This window comes from Platichthys flesus, chromosome 21 (assembly GCF_949316205.1).
Source record: "Platichthys flesus chromosome 21, fPlaFle2.1, whole genome shotgun sequence".
NCBI classification, from domain to species: Eukaryota; Metazoa; Chordata; class Actinopteri; order Pleuronectiformes; family Pleuronectidae; genus Platichthys; species Platichthys flesus.
This window is the reverse complement of record NC_084965.1, coordinates 13199363-13223826: the sequence shown is the minus strand read 5'-3', so window position 1 is coordinate 13223826 and position 24464 is coordinate 13199363. Positions and strand designations below refer to the sequence as shown.

Here is a 24464-nt window from a genome sequence, read left to right as displayed (position 1 = left end):
GTGCTCCGGTGTTATCGATGAATAAACTGACTCTGGATCTACTGCCTGTTTCAAATTTTGTTTTTCTAGGTCTTACTGTCATTTTGTTCAGGCAATATCGCGGAATGCCTGGGCAGTATTTTACTAGGCGGAGTTTGGGGGCCTCATCTCTCTCTTTCCGCCGTACCCGCCATCTTGTAGCGACCGGGGGTAAGCTCTCCTCCTCAATAAATAACATTTTCTGCGCTATTATCCCATCATACCTACATAATAACATTTAAATACGCATCACACATGTATCCTGACATGTCACAGTGAGGATTTATGGCGCGAAATCGCTCCTCGGAGGGATATTGTTCGTGTAAAGTGTGCAGGAGCAGCAGGAACAGCGGCGTGGCTCTCCATGTGGGATCCGCTAGCTCAGAAACAATCAGCATTGTAACTGCATTTTCCTCTAAATCCTCGATTTGACCACTTTAACGTAACTTAACCGACATTTGTAATTAATGCTCGGTCTAATATAAACCCAACACTGCGTAGATGTCAGCTACGTAGTTAATGTAGTCCCATAGTTAATCATAAAGCTGGTCACAGGCTGTTGAATTAGCTGCCTGGTTGCATAGCGTCAAATCAAACGGATCAAGTTCCACGTATAGTCACTTGATCATATAAGGTGTTTAAATCTATTCTGACTTGTCGTTTACGTGGATCAGCTGTTTCAGGCACAATGAGCTCAGCTTATGTAGCAACAAGGTGTGGACAGGGTATTGGCCTTCATGTATTGTCACTGCAGTCAAACATCCTTTACCCTTTCTAGTGAATTTTAGTGATCCTTCTTTTTGGAACACTAAATACTATTGACGTGACACATCTCCTTCCTCGGGATGCAGTTAGATTAGAACAAAGCACACTCCATCACTGACATAATTTCCCATTATTTAAAAGTAAAATCCTTTAACCCATCATGGCTGACACTTATTTTCTCTCTCTCTCTCTCCCTCAGTAATCAGGCATCATGACGAACACCAGAGGCAAGAGGAGGGGGACCAGGTACATGTTCAGCAGGCCATTCCGCAAGCACGGTGAGTCCATGTTTTTTAAGTGCATTTGTTTTCATTGTTGATGTTTAAGAGTTTGTTTCTTGCAACCAGGACAACGGCAAAATAACATGAATTAATTTGCATGTTCCCCACAGGCCCAATCCCCCTGTCCACTTACATGCGTATCTACAAGAAGGGTGACATCGTTGACATCAAGGTAAGACAGTGGTGAAAGTGAAATGCGCTAAGGTCCATGCTGTAAGAATTAAGATGAATAGTTTACATTGCTGTTTGTAATGCATTGTTTCATGTGATACTTTCCAGGGCACAGGCACCATTCAGAAGGGAATGCCCCACAAGTGTTACCATGGCAAGACAGGACGTGTCTACAATGTAACCCAACATGCTGTCGGCATCATTGTCAACAAGCAGGTCAAGTAAGTCGGAAGTTGCAGTTATTGTTCGATATATTTGAACGTGTTTGCTTGTGTAACTTTGAACTGGCTCCTACCAAAAAAATCAGCACTTGCAAATCAAAACCGCATTACATTTAGCAATTCAAACAGTTTTCCTATTTGTTGAAGCCACACATGCGTTTTGTCATCAGTATGAAATAGACCGGCATACAACGACCCAAAGCCAAGGGAACCAACTCTATTATGTTTGAGTTTATACTAACCCCATGATGCCTTTTTAGACCAGATGCAACATGTGATATCTATGAACTTCTCTCTAGAACTGGACGTGATTAGTATCACTTGTACATTTGATCTTCTGCACAAATTGAGTTAACAATCACCAGCAGATGTTTGCAACTTGTGAGCAACATTCAACAGAGTTCAACAATCATTAAGATGAAAACCACAATGCAAAATACAACTGCAAACCAGACTTTTTTTAGAGGATATCTTGGGTATTGATTATAAAGAGCCACTGTTCAAAGTTGCATTGAATGTTTGTTGAATAAATATGTCCTTTCTTTTTGTATATTTGCTCTTAAACGTCATTTATAGGAAAAATAACATAACCCCATTTTCACTTTGCCACCTGGATTCTTAATGTCCTCAGTGGTCATTCACATGGGGGAAATTATTTCATCCTTAAGCACCCCAGTCTAACTTTTGTTTGACCTGGGGCTGTACTGAGGGGACAGCCGAGTAAAGCAGATCTTTCAACACCTCTGCTGTTTAGTTTTGTGCAAACGCGGCCTGGCAGTCTATATAAAAGTTGAATGTGTTGGATATGAACATGTTTATCCTCTGGGCTTTCACAGGGGCAGGATCCTGGCCAAGAGGATCAACGTGCGCATTGAGCATGTGAAGCACTCAAAGAGCAGGGACAGTTTCCTGCAGCGCGTCAAAGGGAACGAGAGCAGGAAGATGGAGGCCAAGCAGAAGGGCAGCTGGGTGGAACTGAAGCGTCAGGTATGTCTTGGTGAAATCACTCTGGTGAATTCAGAGTTTAAATTAACAGAACTAATGCAGTTGTCAGTGCATCAACTTAATTCAATTTTATTTAATTATCGAGTTGTTTTTTTCTAAATCATGACCTAAACTTCACTCTTTGTCTCTACAGCCCGCTCCTCCTCGTGATGCTCACTTCGTCAGCACCAAGAAGAACGTGCCACAGCTGCTGGAGCCCATCCCCTTCGAGTTCATGGCTTAAAGTGCTCACAAGAATAAAAATATTTGTACACTCAACTGCTCGTCATGGTGTCGTCTGTTCACACTTGTGAATGTATGTTTGTGTGTCATGATTAACTTTTTACTCTGCCTGATGGCTTCAAATGAAATCAGAAATAGATCTCTTAACTGGGCTATGACTCTGCCGTCCCCTTATGGATACCAAATTTCAATAAGCTAGATCAGATTATTTTGGGGGGGGCCATATGAACTAAATTGCAGAAACATAAATATTCACAATCTTTTTTGAGAAAAAAAAAATTGTTAAAGTATCTTGCAATGTTTAAGGTAAATTTATTTCTGAAGGCTCCTGATCCAGATCTGCACTAAGATTTAATAATTTCTCTGACCAATATTGTCGATATGGATGTGTCATCCTAACTATTGTAGAGGAAAACTTCAATCCACCTGCCTCATTTTTAGGGTTCTGGTGTTCTCCATGCTGCCTCACTTGTGACATCACAGGGTCATATGAATAGATCACAACCAATAATGTTTTTCTGTTAACGGAGAACACGTTAGTTGAGAGTCAATCATCGGCTGTGACCTGGGGTTGATAATTATTCTGTACCATTAACAAAGGCCTCACAAACGTCTGTTGTACCTAAATGAGTGTTACTGATTACACTTGTGTTTTATTACCTTAACTTATTAAGGACAAATGTTGGAGCACTTTTGAAACATTTTGACTACAATGAACAGAAGTATGTTTGTGTGGTTATTCAGGCCGACTGACTGATTTGTGCTGCTATTTCTGATAAAGTAAATAGTTCACAGCGATTAATGGTATATAAACTCCAGAACAGCAGCTTTGAGATCAGATACAAGAACTGGAAACAGTCGAGTCATGACAACAAACAGGCAAAATCAGGACCGGCCCTGGCAATGTTGGCGCCCTAGGTGAGATTTCAAATTGGGACACGCAACTGTCATGCATCCCCAATAACTTTTGGACTGTAAACAGATGCACACACAGGCAGACAAAATTGTAAGCTATAAAAAACAATAAAAAATATAAAAAGAGTCCTGTACTGATAGCATTTCAGGTCATGTCAACACAAATAAACATTAATGATGTCCACAATCGGGCTGATTCTTACCTCTATATTGTTCTTTCTTCTCCTCCTCTACTTTGCGGTGCTTTCTGAATTGTGCACCTGATAATTTAATCTTTTTTTTATTCATCTTTGACTCTAACAGCAGTCTATCACTGCAGCGTGTACTTCAGGGACACACCTGAGGCGGGGTTCAATCCCTATTCTTTCCCATTTTCAAATTTGGAACATACTGATCTCTTAAAATTTGCAGGATTTTTCAGTAGGCTTGTGCTCGTTGGGCTTTTGCGCAGGATGTGTGGGCGCAGTTTTTTTTTTTTTTTTCTATAACTTTTGTATTCCATTTAATATAATTTTATTGTTTTTATATTTAATTTAATTTAATTACAAATAAATATATTTAATTTTATATTTAATTTGTTACATAAACATTTTCATCATCATCATCATCATTTCTCCGCGCTGGTTCAGGCGTAAATGATGCTGGTCTTCACAAGTGACTGAATTCTAGTAGTGGATGCCACAACCAGTAATAGTTATACTGTGTTAGTGCAGTAGGTGGCAGTGTGCACCAGGTTCTGTGCTGAACTCAGAACATGCGTTAGGTTTGTTCTCTGCTGTATAAAACTATTAATATACCTGTTTTTTAAATAAGGTTGATCTGTCAGAATTGAAAATACTGTTTCTTTTGTAACACAGATTGTGTCATTTGTAAAGTTAAAAATTTAACTCATTGACATAAAGAAGATAATTTGCTCTTGTAGCATGTCTGTATTAAAAGGATGATGAAGTGGCCATTTGGTCAAAAAAAAATTCTGTCAAAATAAACTTAACAAATAGCCATTGTGGCTCAACAATATGAAAGCAAAAATAACATCTAGTAATCCCAATATATCAACTAATGAAGGTCCTCCACACCTGGCCCTAATTGTGCAAAATGTATATACAATTACAAAATAAACTAAACTTGAAGGAGGACATCCAGAGGCGGACAGAGAGACAGCTCACCTTCAAAGTAAAAGTTCAGGAGGCCGGAGTGAGTAATGGTTTGGCAGTGAGTAATGAGTGACCCTTACTACTTGTGCTAGTTGATGGGAACAATATGTCATTTATTTGATCACCGAATATAAACTAGAAGGTTTTGCATGAATTTTCTGAATTATCCTCAATTAAATGTGTCCCACACTGTGATTCTCGTAAGGCGTCAGAAGCCAAGGTTAGAAACTACTGTGTTATTCTCTAACAATCGGTTTTAAAACCAAAAGTTGTTATCATTTATGTGAATATGAAGACCATACCACAATAAAGTTAAGGGTTAATTAAAGTAGTCATTCATTATTACCATTAACATTATTAATAATAATAAGAGGAAGATTCGATGTATAAAAAAGTCTTTGTTTATACATATATATATATTTGTGTGTGTTTGTGTTTGCCTGCCACGGTGTTGCAGCACTGTGTCTGTGTGTGTGTGTAGAGCACTTGGTGTGTGCTGTTTAATCAGTGGAGGCTGAATGGCTGGCTGGTTATGTGACAAATAGGTTATCTCATCCCACCTCAGTACTTTACCCAATATTTACACGAATTAGGACCAGTTTACAGAGATAGGGGCCAGCAGCTGACAGGATGAAGTGTCTGTGTGTGTGAGTGTGTGTGTGAGAGAGAGGGAGAGAGAGAGAGAGAGAGAGAGAGAGAGAGAGAGAGAGAGAGTGAGAGAGAGAGAGGAGGCTCTTAATGAATTAGTCCAAGGATTATGTCTAATTTCTATGGGTGAATCACTTGGTTTTTCTTTATTAAGAAAAGTCGAGTATGAGAAAAACAAAAAAAGAGAAGCAAAATAAATGAGGGGAAATGCACTATAACAAGCCTGGAATAGATTCTTGCCGATCAATCGGCAGAGGTCGTCTTTCAACACCTTCATAACCCTGCAGGCCTGAGGTCAGGGAATTCAGACGCGGGTCTTATCAGGGCAGAGTAATAAGTATCCAACAACCCGAGGAGATAAAACCAGGAAAAACAGATAGAAAAATAAAATGCAATCCATCAATGAGTGGGTTGGCAGCCAAAGCCCTTGGTATTGATAGGTTAGGTCTGGATTTAGCTCTGAGTATTTAGATAAGGGACATTTTTATCTATACATTTTTGTATATTCCCACAGCTTTTCAGCCATCATTGTTTAATATATTAACTCAGCCGCACAGGGGATTTGTACTTTGCTGCTTTTCACAACAAATCATTTCACAATTTAAATACAAAAGTTGAAAACAATCCTTCTTTTGCTGCGTGGCCTCATTTGATCAGATTTTAAGAATATATCCTGTCCATGCATCTACAGTAGGTCCTTTGTATGTGCGTTCTCACAGATACACCGGAGTGTCATGTGTGGAACTGACTCATTGAAGTTACTGATTGAAGGAAGAAAAAGTCAACAGAGAAAGAGAGAAAGAGAGAGAGAGAGAGAGAATGCGAGCGGAGAGGGAGGAGGGCAGAGAGACGAGGCCTGTGGATAAAAGCTGTGGAGCACTATGAACTCCTTAATCACACCCGTTTGACAGACACAGATTGAGTCTGTCAGCTCAGCCAGCAGCTCGGAGCAGCTGTATCGACTCGGGGCGTTACATATTAACCACACACGCACACACACCCACACACGCACGCACACACACTCACACACACAGGGTAGATAATTGGATATGGACACAGACTTCTAGCACCAGAGGAGTCGAGCATGATATGAAATTTTACATTTATTACCCATCATAATGCACGTACGATTAAGGGCACCTCCATCCAAATAATACAAATACATTTTCCCTCACTTATCTCTGGAGTTACAGTCACATGCCCTGGTTTCTTGAGACAATCGTTTGACATCTGTTGCTGAGATTTACAATCGAGATTAATGGGATTCTATTCGTGGGTTGAAATCTCTCAACAGGAAAGTGACCCTCCAGAAAAAATTGGTCCGTGTTCACTGTGGTATGGATGACTATAAACATCCATTACTCCATTTTTCTTCAACTTTCTTTGGTCACTGTCGTCAGTGGATTCATTGGGAAACTAACTTTGAAGTAGTTATATCTAGTGAGACACTAAGGAAAAAGTAGTGGTTATGAAGCAGATTAAAGGATCCTACATTGTAGTCCTGTGTTTTTGTTTGGATGGTTCAGAATACTGTGGCTGTTGCATTTATAGTATATAGTATAAATCTGTTACCATATTATATGAAAGTCCAGCATCAAAACGATTCTCACAAAATATTTTTTTTAAATAAAGTACTGAAAATGATCACAGTAAAAGTGTGATAGTATCATGTATTATGCGATTAATTTATTACTATGGATGTGTTAATGTATTATCAGAATTTCAGTGTAATTTTGGGGTGTTTCTGACCTTGCATGTTTATAGTATTTATTAGATCACTGTGTTTTTTTAATACAAAATCGTAATCTGCTATAAATAATAATGAAACGAAATGAAATTGAAATACTCAAGGTAACAAAAAAAAGTAAAGAATCTGCCTAAATACTGTGAGCACATGAAATTAAAGTATTTTCCATTGTACGGGGCTGAAGTCCCAGGGCTAGGTAAGAGAACACACATCTTCCTTATCTCCCTCATGCTCGCCACAAGAAAAAGGACCTTCATTGGTCATGACAATAATATTTGTAACTGTGGTGCAAGTGTGCAAAGGTGTGACAGTGTGTGTTGACATGATGTGTGTGTGTGTGTGTGTGTGTGTGTGTATGTTTGGGATAGGCCTGAGGCTTTGACAAAGGCACAAGGAAATCCCACCTCAGGCCAAACAGAGTGCAGGCTGTATCTCTGTGTGTGTGAGGTGCGGTGATAGAGTCTGTTCGGTTATCAGAGACGGGGGAGGCATGGTCATATATGTGGATATTGGGCCAGCTGTATTGATCCCGGCCCTGACAGCAGAAGAGGAGGAGGAGGAGGAGGAGGAGGTGAGGGCGACCGGAAGAGAAGAGGAGGGGGCTGATAACAGAGTCAACTGACCCAGGCATGTTCACCTGAAGCATGGGAGGGCAGCGAGTTAACGCCCAACAGGCTCTCAATAGGCCTCATTCACAAAAGTCAGTCAAAGGGTTCATGTGAGAGCATGGCACGGGGCACAGGGGTCATCTCCAGCGTTTGCACAAGCAGATAGTGTCACCGGATTGTTAGTGCACTCTGCATTTGTCTTTTAGGCCTCAGAATTTCTCTTTTTTTATTCAAAGCACGATTAGTTTATCTATTTGATCTTAGAAATAAAATTCAGAAACAAAACAAATGCATCTTGGCTAAATTTAATACTCCCAACACACAAGGCAACATTATTTTGAACCAGAATGGGCCAACATCCCACACATGGTTTTGTGTTGTTTGTGCCATATTCACTATTTACCACAGGAGCGGTTTTAGGTTTCCATCCAGATCACAACTTTGCCTGGAGAACAGCATGTTTAGCATATTAAGGCCCTCATCTGTTTTGGTATATTTGGTATTTGCTTTTATACACGTAGGCAACATTATGCTTACTCCATTTTTCTCCAGGCCACAAAAAGGCTGAATGTGAAGTGGCCCACATTCATGTGCTATCTAGGATGGGTGTTCCTGCCACAGGCTTATTTGGACTAGTTTAGGAAGAAGCATGAGGTGACTAATAGTTACTAATGTAGGCCAAAGTTAGCAAACTTTATATAAAAGCAGCTATAAAACAAACACTGCTAATTCAGTCTGTTTGTTTTGTTGACTCAATCTCCTCTAGTTATTGTGCAGCTGCTACTAAGTGTTTTAGCAGTTTGTCATAAGCTTAAACAGTTGAATTTCTGCTTCAGTAGCATTAGCATCTACTGTCCTATTATCTGCTTTGGAAAGCAGATTTATTTATAACCTGGACGCTTATGTTGACTAGAACAGTGATTAGTTCAGGCTAAAGTTAGCAACCTTCAAATAGATACAGACACTGCTAACAAGATTGGTGTCTTTTGTAGACTTAATGTCCTCTAGTTGTCTAACTGTCAGCACTTCTACTCTCTATCTTTAAAGAAACTTAGACTTATCTCAGATAAATGGGTTATAATTGCACAGGATGATTGTGTAAGCTTTTCTAAACAGTGGCTACAGGTGTCATACACTAAATAAAATGCTAAGCTAATATAACAGTAGCACAAGTGGAGAATGTTTCCTTGGTTTTCTATGTAAACTGCATACAAAGATGGATGACTTGTCCCCAGAAGTGAAGCATCTCGATCACCACCTGGTGGGCGGCTGCTGTATAGATCCCAAGTCCTGCCTCCTCCATGTTGGGACATGGGCCGAACTAACAAGTCAAAGAACACATCAAATACATTTCACTCAAAAAGTGCTTCCTGTGACATCACTGTTGGTCCAAGTTATTTCATAAAAATAAGTCGAAAAGTTCCATCCTCCGATCTCTATTGCGCAGACTCAAGATGCGCATGTGTCAGAGTTAATTTCTGGGATATTTTGGCTTCATTTCTGGATTCCGATGTGTCATCCATCTTTATTTACAGTCTGTTATGTAGAAATATATATGAGCCATTAACTGGTCGTATCTAATAAGACCAATAAAGCTGTAGGATCTTGTTAATCTCTATGTTGAACTAATTTATTGCCTATGACTTTACTTTCCACTTGTAAGACTCCATATTCTTGCTGTGAGAGGTTGATTTAGTTTCAGCTCCGTGGGTCACAAAGGGCCTCAGTGGAGACTAACTTCTGACAACAATAAATCTCACCTATCAGAGAGCAATATTGGAAGGTTGATAAGATTAGGATTAGAGCAGTAAATTCAATGTGTGTGTGTGTGTGATTGATGGAGACACACAGTCGCCACACTCCTCGCCCCCGCAGGCAGATCGCCCGACACACTGCGAGGAGCCTGCGTGACATATTTAAAGCCCCAATCAATAAAGACAAGTTAAGGAGTCATGACCGTTTATAATGTTTGGATATCAATGGGATCAGTATCAAAGTCAGTGGCTTAAAACCTTTTTTCTAGTAACTGTTGGATCACCTGCACGGTTTAAGGTCATGGTTTTTCTAAGCGTGTAAATGTTTTTATAAAACTTGTCATTAAAATGGGTTTTTCCCTTTTTCAGTTCCAGTGAGGTGGGACACCCCTATTCCTTCCTCCCAATTGGTACATCCCAATAAGGTAAATAGAACACAGGTGAGCTGCAGGTTGTAGGTCAGTAAGTGTCCTGCCCCTTTACAACTAGTTTTTCGTGTGTGACCACAACACCACATCTGACATATCTTTATTAAAGATGGGGGAGAGGTTGCAAACTCAAAAAAGCTACGTTTGCTCATTTTTCGATTGTGATGCTAAATTCACCAAGTCCTGGAAGCTTGAGGCTCATCTTTGCAAACACACAGGATTGGTAAGTGGCTCTGAAGTGGAAGGAGCCAAACAGAATGATCGACCATGAACCCAGAGGCAGATTAAAACAGGGAGTGTTTGTATAAATGTTTTTCTGTATCAAATGTTTCCCTAACTTCAGAAACCGTTCTCCTGTGAGAACTGTGACAAGAGCTTTTGCACTCGCCATCAACTCAACAGACATGAGCTCGGCCACAGTGGAGAGAAACCACACAAGTAAGACACGGTTTGAAAGTAATTGGCAAAGTCAAATATCGTGTTTTGTGTTTCTCCAGCTGCTTTTGACTGTTCTGACCTGTTGTGTTTCTCGTGTGGTCTCCAGGTGTGTGGCTGCCGGCTGCTCAGAGGCCTTTGTCACAAAAACCAGAATGAAGAACCACATGGCTCGGGTTCACCAGCACCAGGAGAAGCCATACAAAGTATAATCCTCTTCAAAAAAAGGTTCCTCTGGCGTATGTTTGCATCTTCCTGTCACTTCTCTTGTCTTTTCAGTGTGACCGTCAGGGCTGTGGAAAAGATTTCAAAAAGAGGAACCAGCTTAAATCCCACAAGGGCGAGCACGATCAGCTCCTGCCCTTTCAGTAAGCAGCCAAACATCAGACACAAGAATAACAATCTCATCTGTCCTTGGGAACATCTCTAATCTGATCATGTATCTTTTGATCTAGTTGCACTTTCAGTGGCTGCACAAGAGAATTTGCCTCTCACGGAAAACTGAAGCATCACAAGAATATTCATGAAGGTTTGTTGGTAACAGAAAGCTTCCATTTCTTTTTTATTAATGACGTGCTCGAGCCCTGACTTTCTTTGCTTCAGGTTACCCCTGTGAGGCGGACGCGTGTCCTTTCCAAGGAAAGACGTGGACCGAATATGTGAAGCATCGAAAAGAACACAAAGGTATGAGACTAATACAGGGAAGGGATTGTTTTTTTGCATTTCATAGCTTGCTACTAATGCTGCCGAGTCACATGACAAACATTCTTCTGGGACCTCTGTGTTCTCAGTCAAGCTGCAGTGTGACAAGTGCAAGAGGCAGTTCAACAACGCCTGGTTCCTGCACCAGCACGATCTGCGCACCCACTCTGGAACTGGGAGGAGGCTGCCGTGCCCCAGAGAGGGTTGCAAGAGAAACTTCACGCGTCGTTTCCACTTGGAGAGTCACGTCCTTGGTGACCATGACGGAAAGAAGCCGTTCAGCTGTGCCTACGCCGGCTGTGGGAAGAGCTTCGCCATGAAGGCAAGTATGCACTTAAGTCATTTCACCCCAATCAAACCACTTCCTGTTTGATGTAGCCACTGACTGTTTATGTTTTACTGGTAAAAGTTTGTGTTGCCCTGTGCTTCATCCTTGCTGAAACCAGGGGCAAAAAAAGTGCAGTTGAATGAAACTAAATTTCAATAATACAAATTAGGGTTTGTTCTCAGTTGCACATTCCAGTGACTAGATAATCTAGCTCTTGTTCTACAACCATTTTTATCTGGAGCTGTTTTCTACAGAGGAAAGTAAACTCTGTAATCTGTGCAGATGACCAGATGCTGTTTAATTTTCAGTAACACTTATATCTAGTCTCTTTTGCATATGCATAGAAAAATGGATCAACTAAAATAATGTATCTGGTTAGACACTAGAATTTACTTTTTCTAACACTTGATCCATTGAATTGCTCTTGCTAGAGTCGCTGTTAACTGGTCTCATTGTTTATCAGGAGAGCCTTTGGCGACACGGAGTGGTGCATGACCCAGCAAAGAAAAAGCTGAAGGTAACGTCCTTGTGAACTTTTTCTTTTTTTTAGGCTATTTGACTTTTCTCCTTTTTTTTTATCTTGTCCTTAAACATTTAATGTTTTTCCTCCCGATACAGAACCTGCATCCTAAAAAGAGCCAGCAGGTCGGACCGGCAGCTGCAGCCAATCAGGCGGATGCCAACGAGCTCGCTGCTAGGCTGAAGAACACAACTTTACAGGATAACAAATCTTGAGGCTGCATATTATCTTTATAAATATCCACTTGGATGCCTTTGTGAATGTTGCAACAAATTTCAGTTGATTACTTTATTATTTATGCAAATATAAAAATAAAGCCTCGTTAATACAGCAATATACTAATGCTTGTCTCCAAGTGACTGAGTGAACGTTGGTAATAAACAGTCACCTGCTCTTATCAACAAAACATCTGCCTTCTAATGGTCGACTCACACTGATGGAAGAGCAACAATAAATCCTTTAAAGGAAATGTTTATTAACAAACTCACATTCACACATGTATAAAACTCCAGCTGAAGGGGGCAGCTGGTTGCCATGGTGATGAGGCCTAAGGGTAGTTGACCCCCCCCCCCCCCCTCTCCCCCAGGGTGAGGCAGGTTTTCTAATAAGGCCCGAGGCTAATTCAGCTGGATACAGCGCTGGTGTTGCAGAACATCTTGATTAACGTGATTATAGGTCATTATCCTCGATGACAGAGGATCACAGGCTACCTATTACATTTTTCTTCATATTCTATCTCTACCTGCAACGATGCATCCACCTGAATACAGCCCTGGATTCTACAACTGCCTGGTGAGATGAATACAGCACAGATCGCCTGTTAACAGTTGAAGTACCGCGCTCCTCGCGGGGGGTGAAGACAACATGACCATATGAACACAGCAGTGTGTGTGTGAGTGCAGTCTGTCGCGTGACGTGGCACGATCTGGATCAGGTCCCACCTGGTCAGGACAGGCTTCGTCCTGCTGGGTCCACTACAGTTCTGGATGCTTTTGGTCCTGGATTAAGCCCGTTATGGAGCGATATACAGTAGCGTGTACCAGTTCACTTTGGCCAAGGTCGTTCCCAATATAGAACATTCTGGGGTGGAATCTGCGTGGTGCGCAGCCTGCTTATGTTCTGGCCCGGCTACACCAGGCTGCCGGGCCAGGAGACCACGGTTAGCGCCACCCGGCTGCGCTGCTCCTTCAGCATGGGCACCAGCGCAGAGTGGCTCATTCCTGCTGTCGAAAGGCCATTGACTGCCACAATCATATCGCCGCATCTAGGATGACACAGAGACAAGTCAGTACGGCAACATTATGACAGAGGCTTGAAAATACACTTGAAGGATGATTCTGTTTAAATATTTGCTTCCATCTTTTACAATGAAAAGAGTGAAACACACTAGAGCTGAAACAATTAGTCAATTTATTCACTAATTAACTGACAAATGGTCAAAAGAGCAACAAAAAATATGATACTAATTGTTAAGTCATTCAACTTAAACTAAATCAGTTCCTGCATCACAGCAAAAGCTAATATCTAATGGTTTTGATAGTTATAGTAAACAGATTATCTTAGTTTTACTCTGTAAAATTACAAAAAGAAAGAACCTGCAGACATCACCGTAGGCTCTTTGGAATTGTGATGGATACATTTCACATTCTATTACACTTTAAATATCTAATGATTCTTAAATTAATCATGCTTTTGATTTCAGTAGTGTTGTATAAGAACAACAATGGACTTCTGCCACTGAGGAATATGAGGCTCTTCTGACCGTTATTTGTTGACATTAGTTTTACAGTAGAAAACAACCTTGAAAATAACTTTAAATGCCGGGACAGAGAAATTAGAGGAGAACCCTGGGGTAGAGCATCCTGACAGAGTCTAATTAAAAGTTGCCCATTTACAAAAAACTTTCAAATCCTTTTTGTCTGCTCTTTAACTAGAGAAGGTTTACTCACCTTTTAAAACCAAAAATAATAAACCTACCTTTTTTAAGTAAAAAACAAACTCAAGTTAAAAATAAAGTTGACATTGACCTTTTAAACCTGCAATAGATTATTCTATTTCTGCTATTATGTGGATAAAGATGTGATCAAACAGAGTGAATATTGATTTATTGGTAGTCGCCTGCAGTTTGACAATAGATAAGATGCTGATAACGGCAAATGGCCACGTCTGTGATGTTTGGTATGAAAAGGGAAGAGGGGAGAAAAACAGAGTACAGTAAATACTGCGGTCGATCGTATCTCTTATTAGTCACCAACTGTAAATCACAGTTTATCCGCCTGGTGTTCTCACTGCTGACACAAAGCCACAGACAATCATGTGAGAGACGGCTGGTCGCTCACTTGAGGCGCCCGTCGTAGTACGCAGGCGTGCCGAGGACGATGGTCTTGATGAAGAACGCCTGGTTGCCGTGAGTCTCCTCGTAGCCGCCGACAATGCTGAAGCCCCAGCTCCCGGGGTGACTCCTCCGCAGGACGATCTCATGACTACTGTGCAGGTAGCTGCATGAAAAGACGAGAGAGTGAAAGTGATGGAAAATGTTTTTCTTAATTTGTTTTCAAACCTCCTTTGAGACAAATATAGAAAGAATATTTTTTTTGCAAAAAGAAACTCGATATTTTTTGATACCTCTAAATACTCTAATGTGGCTGTATAATAAAATTAAAGACGTTCCAAACCATTGACATATTGTAATTTAGTTAGTGGTCACAAATACAAATGAAGTTAGAATAGCTGCAACAACCAATGACAAATAAAAGCCCACAGTAACCTATAGTCAATTACAATGTGCCAGACAAATCAGGAATAATCCAAACAGGATTTTCAGTACATCTTTGTTCACATTGCTCGGCTTTAAGAAGAAACAAACATCTGGTTAATTATGTGATTCCTTTAATGTCCAGAGCTGTGGGATTTGGGGATCTTTGACTCCCGTGTGTTTACCTGGGCAGGCCCAGCCACATGACCCACGACGGGGACCAGTTGGCGTCAAAGTCACTGTCATGGGAGTGAGGCAGCAGCTCGTCTCGCTCCTGCTCTTCCAGCATGCTGACCTCCAGCACCCGCAGCTGGACCAAGGGCGAGGCGGCGCTGGCCTTCAAGGTGCCCACTGCCTCGCTGTGACTCAGATACGTTAGGTCCTGCCCGTTGATACTGAGCAGGACGTCACCTGTTGGAGCAAGGAGCCTCTCGCTGTTATCAATGAACTGCGTGGTGAGTAATGGGGGCCTTGCAAAATACTCTCTGACGCAGCCGGAGTGCTCACCTCGTTTGATTCGTCCGTCCCTCGACAGGCAGCCGTGTGGTTGGACGCTGGTCACAAAGATCGGCAGCTCCCCGCTCTTACTGCCCCTCCCTCCAGCGACAGTCATGCCCAGCGACTCGAGAGGTTCCTTCTTCACAGTGATGTGTTTCTCCTTACAGGTCACACACTGGGAGAGGTCCTGGGAGTGTAAACACACAGAGGTGACACGCACACAAATTAGCCTTAATGCAACAGACAAGCTGTCAACTCATAGTCAAGTATGGAGGAATGTGCTTCCGCTCTGCGAGTTCACATTTGACAGATTTTTAGGCAAGAAAAGCTGAATTTTTAACTGATTTACAAATTATTTGGGGCTTTTCATGCTGTTAGACTGATGAGGAAAGATAAATACACAATTCAACCCATTTCTACCAACACACACACCACACACACGCACACATTAATATAAGTCCTCTCCTCACTCTGTGGGTGCTGGTGCGAGACAGGTTCGTGGGCACAGGACTCGGGGTGTAGCTGTGGTTAGGCAGGAAGTGATCAAGGCAGTAAAGGTCTCTGGTGGAGCTTGATTTTGGCGGCGGGGGGGGAGTTGGTTTGTTGGGTCGGCCGATGAGCAGGTGGACTCGCTCTCCACTGGCCTGCAGAGTCAGAGACATCAGAGTCAGTGTTTAAGAATCAAATCAGATTTATTTTGCTTATTCCTCCACTCAAACGTCATTGTGTTCAAAGGAAATCGAGCATGAATGAACCTGTATAATCTGTGCGGCCTGCTCGGGGGTGCCGTGGCGTAGGTCCTGCTCGTTGACTGCCAACACGCGGTCATTACTCCGCAGGCGGCCGTCCTTCGCTGCCAGGCCTCCGTCCAACAGGTCCAGCACAAACACCCCCGACTCATCCGTCCGCCGCACCAGCTTGATTCCGAGCTGCTCTGTCGAGTCCCGCTTGCTCAGGGTGATTCTCAGCGTGGCGGGGCTGGACGGCGCGCCCTCTGGGGTGGAGCAGGGCGCGTGGGGCACGGCCGGGGTCGAGGAGGATGAGGAGGGAGGCGCCCGGGAGGCACAGCGACGCTCCCGGAGCACGGTCAGCTGCAGGGTGGTGCAGGGGCGAGCCAGTGTCGACCGGGCAAAACTGTGCGGCACGTTACTGATGTCCACATTGTTCACCTTAGAAAAGAGACGTTTGAGGTCATGAAATACATCAACTGAATTCTAATTTAAAATGCTTTTCTGGGTGATACCACACGTTCATCGTGGTTGATTTCTTCACATTTGATATCGTCATACTTTTGTATTTCTTATTATTATTTGTATGTATATGCATATATCAGGGTTCGGGTGTATAGATATAACAACTGAAGAGTAAAAGTCTAATTTGAACTTTTCTTTTTGCTCTGTTTTGGTCTGCACCATCTTCTGAGAGACAAGGGACCTCAAACGTCTCTCACCTGTAGAATCTGATCCCCGGCCAGCAGCCTCCCGTCTCGTGCGATGACCCCGTCCCTGTACACCTCCTGGATCACGATGTTGATGAGCGGCGTTTCATTTCCCCCGACCACGCTGATGCCCAGCTCGACGTACGGGTTGGCCCGGTGGACTTCTATGGCAGTTATCTCTCCTTCAGGAAGTGAGGGCAACTTCACGCAGCCTAATGGACACGCAGATCACATTACACGGCTACATTTCAGACTTTAATCTCCACCACTGTATCTTAATGTTCCCTGAATGTGATTATCCTGCCGTCTAAGATTGCAGCACTTACACTCGTATGGGGAAGATAAGCAGCAATGTTTCATATCTCAGATCTCTAACATGCAGGCTGCCTTGGGAAGATGCTCAGTAAAACAGAGGAAGTGCTGTCTTACCCTCTTCGGCGGAGAGAGGCGGGGACTCGGGGCAGTCCCAACCGGAGGAAGTGGAGCTGACGGAGCGAAGGAGGTGGATGCAGGGATTGCTGAGGGGCCGCTTCACCCTGGGGACCACGCACTCCAACCCGACCACACCTGGAGACATGGAGAGATGAAGAGATCAATGCTGTGCTTTATCAATCCAAACTTTGTCGACTTCATTGACAGGTTTAATCTCTTCACGTAGAGGACGGAACTGGGGATGGACTCACTGTCTTCCTCTGTGCTCTCCTCGAAGGCAGGGTTGTCCAGGCCGGCATCGTCCGTCCACACGGGCCCAGTGCTGCAGGGGTTATTGGGTCCATCGGGTGGCGAGGGCGTGCGCTCTCTCAGGTCTGTCTGCGGGGAGCACGGCGACCTGGGGGGGCTGGTCACCATCGCTCGCTCGTCCCCGCTCTCGCATCTCGGGCCGTCCACACTGGTCTGCTGACACCGCGTCCCGGGACACCTTTCACCAAGCAACAGGTGTCAGTTTGTTAGTCCATCTGACGTGTAAGAAAAATCAGGTTCAGCATCAGTTAAATTAATGTGATGGAATTGATCCATAGCAGGGAACTTCTCTTTTTTTTCTATGTGTACAATGCAGGTAATTCAGTAATACACACTGATCTGTCTCCGATTAGAGACCGGAGAACATTTCTGCATGGCTTCTTTTATAGATTCTTTAGATGTGAGGAAGCACCACAGAATAAATATGCATTTATGAGAGGATGTCAGTATGGGCATGAATATTTATGTGCATATGTGACCATCTGTGTGTGATGTGAATTGCAGCGGCTCTGACATTTTTCTCCCCTGAAACAGCAAATGAAAAAGGTCAAAACCAAAGATTTAAACACGATGCGAACAGAACAAGAATTAACACCATGCGCTCGTCTGCCTGAGGCCACAGTGACAGTGACCTTTGTCCACCAGGATCTACTCAGTTCATCCTTCTTTTCAAGTGAACATTTTACCAAATTTGGAAGGGTTCCCTGGAGGTGTTACTGAGATATTTTGTGTTCACAAGGCAAAATAAAGTATTTGTAACGTCCCAGCAAATTGTGTTAAAGCCCTTGGACTACCAAAGTCTAAACAGTTCATCCTTGAGTCTGAACGTTTGAGCCAGATTTAACGAAATTCCCCCAAGGTGCTGTTGACATAACGTGTTCACAACAATGGGATGGAAGGAGGACCTGAAACACACCTCATGCCACTGCTGGCTGATTCCGGCACGCAGACTTAAAGATCCAGCAATTTATCCGATTTGAGAAGATAAGAAGGGAAAGAAATAATTCTATATATATATATATATATATATATATATATATATACGATGAAATGGTGACAAAAAAGTATTTGCTTCAGGTTTTCCTTCTACCATAACCAAAATGAATCTGGTGGAGGTGGGTGTATCTATCCTGTCCCACAAATAGAAACTCTTAACTGAAGAGCAATTAAAAATAAACACAGACAGGCAGACTCAGGGGATCAATGTGGTCTCAATCCTGAATAGACTGTGAAGTATTTACTCTAAGTGGCAGCCATACGCTGTTTGAATTATTTAAATATCTCTGTTCTCCCTTTCCTTTCCTTTCCATTCCTTTCCTTTCCTTTCCTTTCCTGTCCTATGATTCTCTACTCTTGCAACTATCAAAACAGCGAACACAACCAGAGGCCATGTGACCTGCCGTGATTTGTCACTGTGGGTTTCTTTTCTAAATTACTGATCATTCACATCTGTCTTTGACCCACAGACGTCTCCATCAAGAGGACGAAGAACATTGAGTGGAATAAGAGAAAAACTTTTAAAACAAATACTCGGCTCCTGGACAACTTTCGCTCACACAGAGGCTTAAACTCAACGTCTATGGTTCAGAAACTGTGAAAGTTCACCAGCTCTCACACAGACACACACTTCGATAATACGATCAACCGACCCACCTCTCTTCTTCTAATCCTATGTCCAGTGTCCCATCCTTAATCTTTACCATCAACAATTATGTCACACAGCCACAGCAGACTCTTGGCTCCTGTTACTAACCTAAACCCAAATCTGCGGGGCAGGGGAACGGCGAGCCCACGAGGGCGACTGAGGTCTAAGCTTTGCTAAAGAATGTCACGTTATCCTCACAGTGACCTGGTTAGAACTGTCTTTAACACGTCTCCTCTCCTTCCCAGCAACAAGATGTGTGCCACCTGCTCTGAGATGAACCCAGCTGCTGGACAGAATACAGGCCCTTGTTTTCGATAGATTTACTTTAAGAAAAATCAAGGACAGCGAATAGGTTTCTGATGTTGAATTTAGAAGCATTGAATTAAATACCATTGGATATTTTGCTGCTATGGCCTAAATTGGTCATCTTTTTCCAGATAGGAAGTGTTGAAGAATCGTGTCAGAGGCTTAAATTATCGCATTTTCGGGAAAACTATCATATCAGATTCACAGCTAGGAAAACAACAATATATATACGACCAATAAATAAATTGCTTATCTATTCGCAATACTTTCAACAACTATTTGACAGTGCTAACAAATCTAGCCACATCAAAAAAAAACATTGGTTCAAGCTCCACCTCTGAATCGCTGCCGGTGTCGCGAACACCCTTCGCCAGTCTGCCAAAAATGATTGGCTGCAGAGACGTCACGTGAAAAGAGATACGGAAAAAAACAACAGACAATTTGTACACATTCACGTATATTAACACAACAAGCATGCGTATACACAGACACTTTATTTTACGCAACGGATGATGATAATACTGTTGCATTTTGGCCGTATTGATCGTACAGAAGAAGGACAGAGACCATTATCTAGTAATTATCACTTTTTACACAGAGGCTTTGACACTTACACGATATTTTCAACGTTCGCGACAGTTAAATGTAAAACAGCTGACTCAGAAAAGCTTTTAACAGCTTGTAAGCATTATCTTGTTAGTGTGAGCTTGTTAGGGGAAATCTCCTCGACTTAGCTGAGGTGTTAGGAAGTCACAGGATAACAAGTCAATAAGTTAATGTCAGAACACCAGCGGGTGGCTCCTTAGCAACAGACACCATCTTTAGAAATTCAGTCGTAGTGGCGCTCGGATCAGTCAATTATTACAAACTCATTCAAACTCAACTTAAATTATGTTTTTATACATTAAAAGCAACTTTTAACTGAAATACCGTGTATCTTACAGACACAGATTATTTATCCTCCTCAACTTCGATCCCACTATTCATTTAACTACAGAGCGTTTTGGGGGATTTCTCCTTGACAAAGTTGATGCATAGACAAATACAAACACACACACACAGACACACATACTGCTCCATGTTTCTGTACAGGACAAGAGAGGTAGCTAGGAAGAGAAAGTAGGTAAAGACAGACGCAGCGAAAAGAGGGAAAACTTGAGAGCGAAACGCCTTCTTGTTCTCCCAAGTCCTGCTGACCTCTCCTCCCGCCGTGTCGGACTCACCACAGGCCCGGGTTGCCCTTGGCCGTCTCACAGAAGAAATGGTTGAAAAGGTCTCTGGTGTTGAAGTTGCTCAGCATGATCGCAGAATGAGAACATGGAGCTCCTGGTCCGTCAACCCATGACTGTGGTAGGGAACCACTAATCCCTCATCACATGACCTACAGCCCAATAATCCTCTCAGGGTCTCACAGCACCTGGTCCAAACGGGCCTAAAGCCAAAGCGGGTTGATGGCGGGAAACCTTTAAGGTTAAGGCCAGTGGGAATTGAACTGATCTGGACTGAGACTAATGACATCTCCAAATGGTCCCGCCAGAAACAATGAGGAGTGGCTGGTATGGTTTTTGAAGGATAACAGGTATTATCATTATTTATTAAAACAAAACATATATTATTTGCTGGATAAAGCAAAATAACAAAATATCACTCCTATAAATAGATAAATGGTAAATTGATGGAGTTTTTGCTGAAAAAGATTACTATAATGATTAGCATTGTAGTAACTAAGTGGCCGGTATCTGTGCTAATCATCTTATGAGTACAATAAAGCTGGATTACCTGTATAAATCTTAGGAAATCCTGCCAGTCAGGCATGCATTGTGTGTGATCTGTGAGTGGGTGTGGGTGTGTTCATGCTCTTATGCAAGGCTCAATCTATTATGTCTGTGTCTGAGCTTTATTACCTGTGCTTTAGGTGTGCCTCCAGGTCACAGCGTGGCATGCTGAGGGAGCAGACTGGGGTCAAAGGGCAGGACACAGACAGCTTGTCCAGTAGCTTGTGAACCAGTATGCTGGATCTGCGGCACGCCTGGAGCTGCAGCCGTGTCCTGTCCAGAGGACAGAAGTCCCTCTCCTGGAGGAAGCTGCGCAGGCAGCGGGCGCAGAACGTGTGTCCACATGGCGTATCCAGTGGCTGCACCAGCGGCTGCAGGCAGATGTGGCACACCAGGTCGTCGTCCACCTCCAGGCGGTAGTTGTAGAGGTGGTTCTCCCTGTTGCGGTGGAACTGGCCACACTCGGAGCACAGATCTTCAAGTGCTGGCTCCACCGGCTCGGCTAGACCCACTTCGCAGCCCGGGCTGCCCATCTCTGTTCCCTCAGCACAACTCAGCTTTGGCACAAATGACTCCAGTGGTGCTGCAGTGTTGGGAAGGGGCACACACTCCTATCCCATAAGCTTCATCAGAGGATGAACAGGTTGCAGAGAGGACAGATGCCCCCCAGTGGCTGATGGCACATCACCCTGCGGGTCAGAGGGCAAAGCAAGAGGGTTAAACAGCTGTTTCAGAAAAACAACAAGTGTCTGATATATTTATTCATGTGGCAAATGCTTTGTGCACGTGGGCCAAAGTGTCGTCATGAGATCGAGAGTGGTACAGTCTGTGTGCGTGTGTTTGTGTGTGTATGCGTGTGTGTGTGCGTGTGTGTCAGTGGGTGTGCTGAGATTATGTATTGCTGCTCCTGTCCACTAATCTGGCAGTATAATCTCTCTTTTGCTCTCGCCTGCTGCAATCTTCCAATTCCACAGAGAGGGAATTATCTGGGATTGAGGCAGAGAGCGGACACAGATCAGAGGAAGTGAGAGGGGGAACGCAACAGAGAGGGAAAGTGGCGCCAGACAGAGGAAGCAAGAAGAGAAGAAAGAGACAGCGTGGGGAAGAAGGGGAAGTGACAGGAGGAGGGGGGGGGGGGGGGGGGGGGAGGAAATGCATGGGATCTGAAAATCTGAAAGAGCCATAAGACAAGAACAGAAGACGAGACAGGGAGAGCACGGGAGGCAGCACAAAGGCAGTGAAGTAGACGAAAGAGAAGAAAATTCTTTAAACATTCCCCTCAGCGAACTTGATATTTTTGGCTCGGGCCATGTGCAGTAGATGCACTCAGTCTCCTCTGCAACACAGAGAGAGAACATGCCTGAAGCAAAGTCTTGAAATAAAGCACTCCAGTGAGCAGAGCGAGCCCCCACAGCTAATGCACCCGGTGTACGCTGATCCTTTCCACGGCGGTTCACATCCACAGCCATCCGCGTCCTCAGCCCCCCCCCCTCGACTAGCCGAGCCACCCCCCCGCCCCCCGTACCGCGGCACGCAGCAGGCCAGCCAAGCCACACTGACTACCTGCCTCTGTTCCAGTGAGGGTCTGCTCCTGTCTCCATGACGACCCGGAGCCTGTGCTGCTCAGTGGGGCTTGACATTCAGAGTGGAGCTGGAGACGGATGCAGAGGAGCCACAAAACAGATGCACTTCTTCTCTGAGCAGGATGCTCTCCTCCTCCTCCCCGGTGCAGCCTCATGAGCGCTTGTCAGGCGGCCCAGGCGATGATGAGAGGCCCCTCGGTTCCCTCGGTTTCCTTCTCGCTGCTTCTTGCGTCTCGTCTCTCCGTCGCTAGCCCATTTCCCGTGACACCCTGCCTCTCCTGTCTCCTTGGCTATACCGGACCTGTACTCACTGATTTCAGCCTCCTTTAAGTACGTGCTCCTGTCTGTGTGTGACTGGCTGCTTCTGTCTCCATCCCGCAGCTGGACATGAATTAATCATGAGGACACAAGGCTTCTCTGTCCCTATAACAAAGCTGTGACATCACCACATCTCACACACTCACACACAGACTTGTGGACAAGTAGAAATCTACACAAGCAGAGCCAACACACATGCATGATGCACAAGAGCTTTTGGAGGTACCTTATCCCGCGAATGGTCTTTATCAATAAGTAAAGTCTTCAGGTTTTCACTGTGGCAGCAGTTTAGAGCGTCAGCCATGAAAAGCACTTAAATCTATTTTAAACACAGCTGGACTCTGAGGCAACAGATTCCTTCAGCCAAGTCATATGAACAGAGGGAAATGCTTGAGGCAAATCTTTCGTTTTAATCTCACTGTGCATGTTTACGTGTGAGAGGCCAAGGCCACACTGTTATTGTCATTGCACTGCTTTCAATATTAATAAATAACAGTGCAGGCCCTGCACCTGTGCCCGCTCCTTTTATATTCATTTTTCAGCCATGGCAATCTAATCTTACAACCAGCTTGTGCACTACCTCACATGCAGGAATGACATTTTCAGATAAGATGAGATGATGTTTAAGGCCACAGATTTAAAATCTGAGGTCCTCTCGGCTTAGCCTACATTCTCATAAAACCCTATCTCATCCTCTCTTATCTTAGACCCACACACACAAAAAAAGGCTGTTAGCCACTTGGCAAAACCAGGCCTGCTGTTGTTCTGTTGTTGCTGCTTCCAGACATGCATAACAACACAAAACTGACACTCATTTCATTGTGGAGGTGCAAACACTCTTCCCCAGCCCTGAATCACCTTGGCAAGGCAGCAGCTGCACTGTCACGAGCGGTGAGCAAACCGGGGCGTTGGACACGTTTGAGGAGAGCAGAGCCTTTTGAATCATTGTCCCCATCTGTCTGACTCCATCCCTCCCTCCAGCCGAGGAGCAGCGAGGACACAAGAAGCGACAATGGTGAGATCAGTGCTCGGTCAGCCGCTCACCGACACATGCAGCCGGTGGATGTTGTGCAGATGTGATGTTACCTGATCACCGCCGCTCCTCCGCGCCGCGCGCTCCGGCCCCAGCGACGGGGGGACGATTATTAGCCGCGGGACCACGATCACGCATCCACCGCAACGGACCGTTCCGCAAAACCCGCACGAAAACGCCCCCGTGCCTTTGGCGGCGCCGGCCCCGCCCACTGGTGGCCCGTCAACGGAGAGGGGCGGGGTCTGCGTCCGTCACTCCAGAGCAAACTCGCAGGTGGCTTCCAAACAGCCTGTTCAAAAACAGCCACTGGTTTAGATAATAGACAGTATATGGTTTAGATGCACGTCTGGATATGTTGCATTTGGACCCCACACGTTTCCATTAGTAGTTATATACTTTTGTAAAAGTTAAGCTATCTTAGAATTAAGGCATATGTTTTCACTGCGATAA

At 43.9% G+C, this 24464-nt stretch overlaps 3 protein-coding genes and 1 non-coding gene across 6 annotated transcripts; 3 read left to right on the top strand and 1 right to left on the bottom strand.

The window, feature by feature from the left end:
• Window positions 1-43: 43 nt before the first annotated feature.
• rpl21 (ribosomal protein L21) lies at window positions 44-2719 on the top strand. The gene is made up of 6 exons (XM_062379366.1): window positions 44-189; window positions 983-1061; window positions 1175-1236; window positions 1344-1456; window positions 2293-2443; window positions 2595-2719. Exons 2-6 carry the CDS (start codon window positions 995-997, stop codon window positions 2682-2684), a joined length of 483 nt encoding a protein of 160 aa, XP_062235350.1. The 5' UTR covers window positions 44-189; window positions 983-994; the 3' UTR covers window positions 2685-2719.
• Window positions 2045-2174, top strand: LOC133933145 (small nucleolar RNA SNORA27). Its single transcript, XR_009912028.1, has one exon. It is a non-coding gene; the product is annotated as a small nucleolar RNA SNORA27 (small nucleolar RNA).
• Window positions 2720-9977: 7258 nt separating the features above from the next.
• Window positions 9978-12258, top strand: gtf3ab (general transcription factor IIIA, b). The gene is made up of 9 exons (XM_062379879.1): window positions 9978-10160; window positions 10281-10375; window positions 10482-10578; window positions 10652-10740; window positions 10828-10901; window positions 10976-11056; window positions 11164-11396; window positions 11866-11919; window positions 12021-12258. Exons 1-9 carry the CDS (start codon window positions 10047-10049, stop codon window positions 12135-12137), a joined length of 954 nt encoding a protein of 317 aa, XP_062235863.1. The 5' UTR covers window positions 9978-10046; the 3' UTR covers window positions 12138-12258.
• A 99-nt stretch (window positions 12259-12357) lies between these two features.
• lnx2a (ligand of numb-protein X 2a) lies at window positions 12358-24210 on the bottom strand. Of its 3 annotated transcripts, none has more exons than XM_062379876.1 (11): window positions 24068-24210; window positions 21210-21769; window positions 17297-17532; window positions 17043-17180; window positions 16626-16825; window positions 15931-16344; window positions 15646-15819; window positions 15185-15362; window positions 14863-15088; window positions 14262-14420; window positions 12358-13186 (listed from the first exon to the last, which is right to left on the bottom strand). In XM_062379876.1, exons 2-11 carry the CDS (start codon window positions 21611-21613, stop codon window positions 13051-13053), a joined length of 2265 nt encoding a protein of 754 aa, XP_062235860.1. In that variant the 5' UTR covers window positions 21614-21769; window positions 24068-24210; the 3' UTR covers window positions 12358-13050. The 3 variants fall into 3 exon arrangements, with proteins under 3 accessions (XP_062235860.1, XP_062235861.1, XP_062235862.1); XM_062379877.1 differs by lacking the exon at window positions 24068-24210 and adding an exon at window positions 23840-23971; XM_062379878.1 differs by lacking the exons at window positions 21210-21769; window positions 24068-24210 and adding exons at window positions 19641-19697; window positions 20529-20908.
• Between the last annotated feature and the right edge of the window lie 254 nt (window positions 24211-24464).

Coding starts and splice junctions, on each gene's coding strand:
- rpl21 (XM_062379366.1), top strand. CDS start 995: ATGACGAACACCAGAGGCAAGAGGAGGGGGACCAGGTACATGTTCAGC. Junction 1,237..1,343: donor GTGACATCGTTGACATCAAG/GTAAGACAGTGG, acceptor GATACTTTCCAG/GGCACAGGCACCATTCAGAA. Junction 2,444..2,594: donor GGGTGGAACTGAAGCGTCAG/GTATGTCTTGGT, acceptor TTGTCTCTACAG/CCCGCTCCTCCTCGTGATGC.
- gtf3ab (XM_062379879.1), top strand. CDS start 10,047: ATGGGGGAGAGGTTGCAAACTCAAAAAAGCTACGTTTGCTCATTTTTC. Junction 10,376..10,481: donor AGTGGAGAGAAACCACACAA/GTAAGACACGGT, acceptor TGTGGTCTCCAG/GTGTGTGGCTGCCGGCTGCT. Junction 10,902..10,975: donor TCACAAGAATATTCATGAAG/GTTTGTTGGTAA, acceptor TCTTTGCTTCAG/GTTACCCCTGTGAGGCGGAC.
- lnx2a (XM_062379876.1), bottom strand. CDS start 21,613: ATGGGCAGCCCGGGCTGCGAAGTGGGTCTAGCCGAGCCGGTGGAGCCA. Junction 16,826..17,042: donor GCCTCTCTCCGCCGAAGAGG/GTAAGACAGCAC, acceptor CGTGTCCATTAG/GCTGCGTGAAGTTGCCCTCA. Junction 13,187..14,261: donor TACTACGACGGGCGCCTCAA/GTGAGCGACCAG, acceptor GTGTCATCCTAG/ATGCGGCGATATGATTGTGG.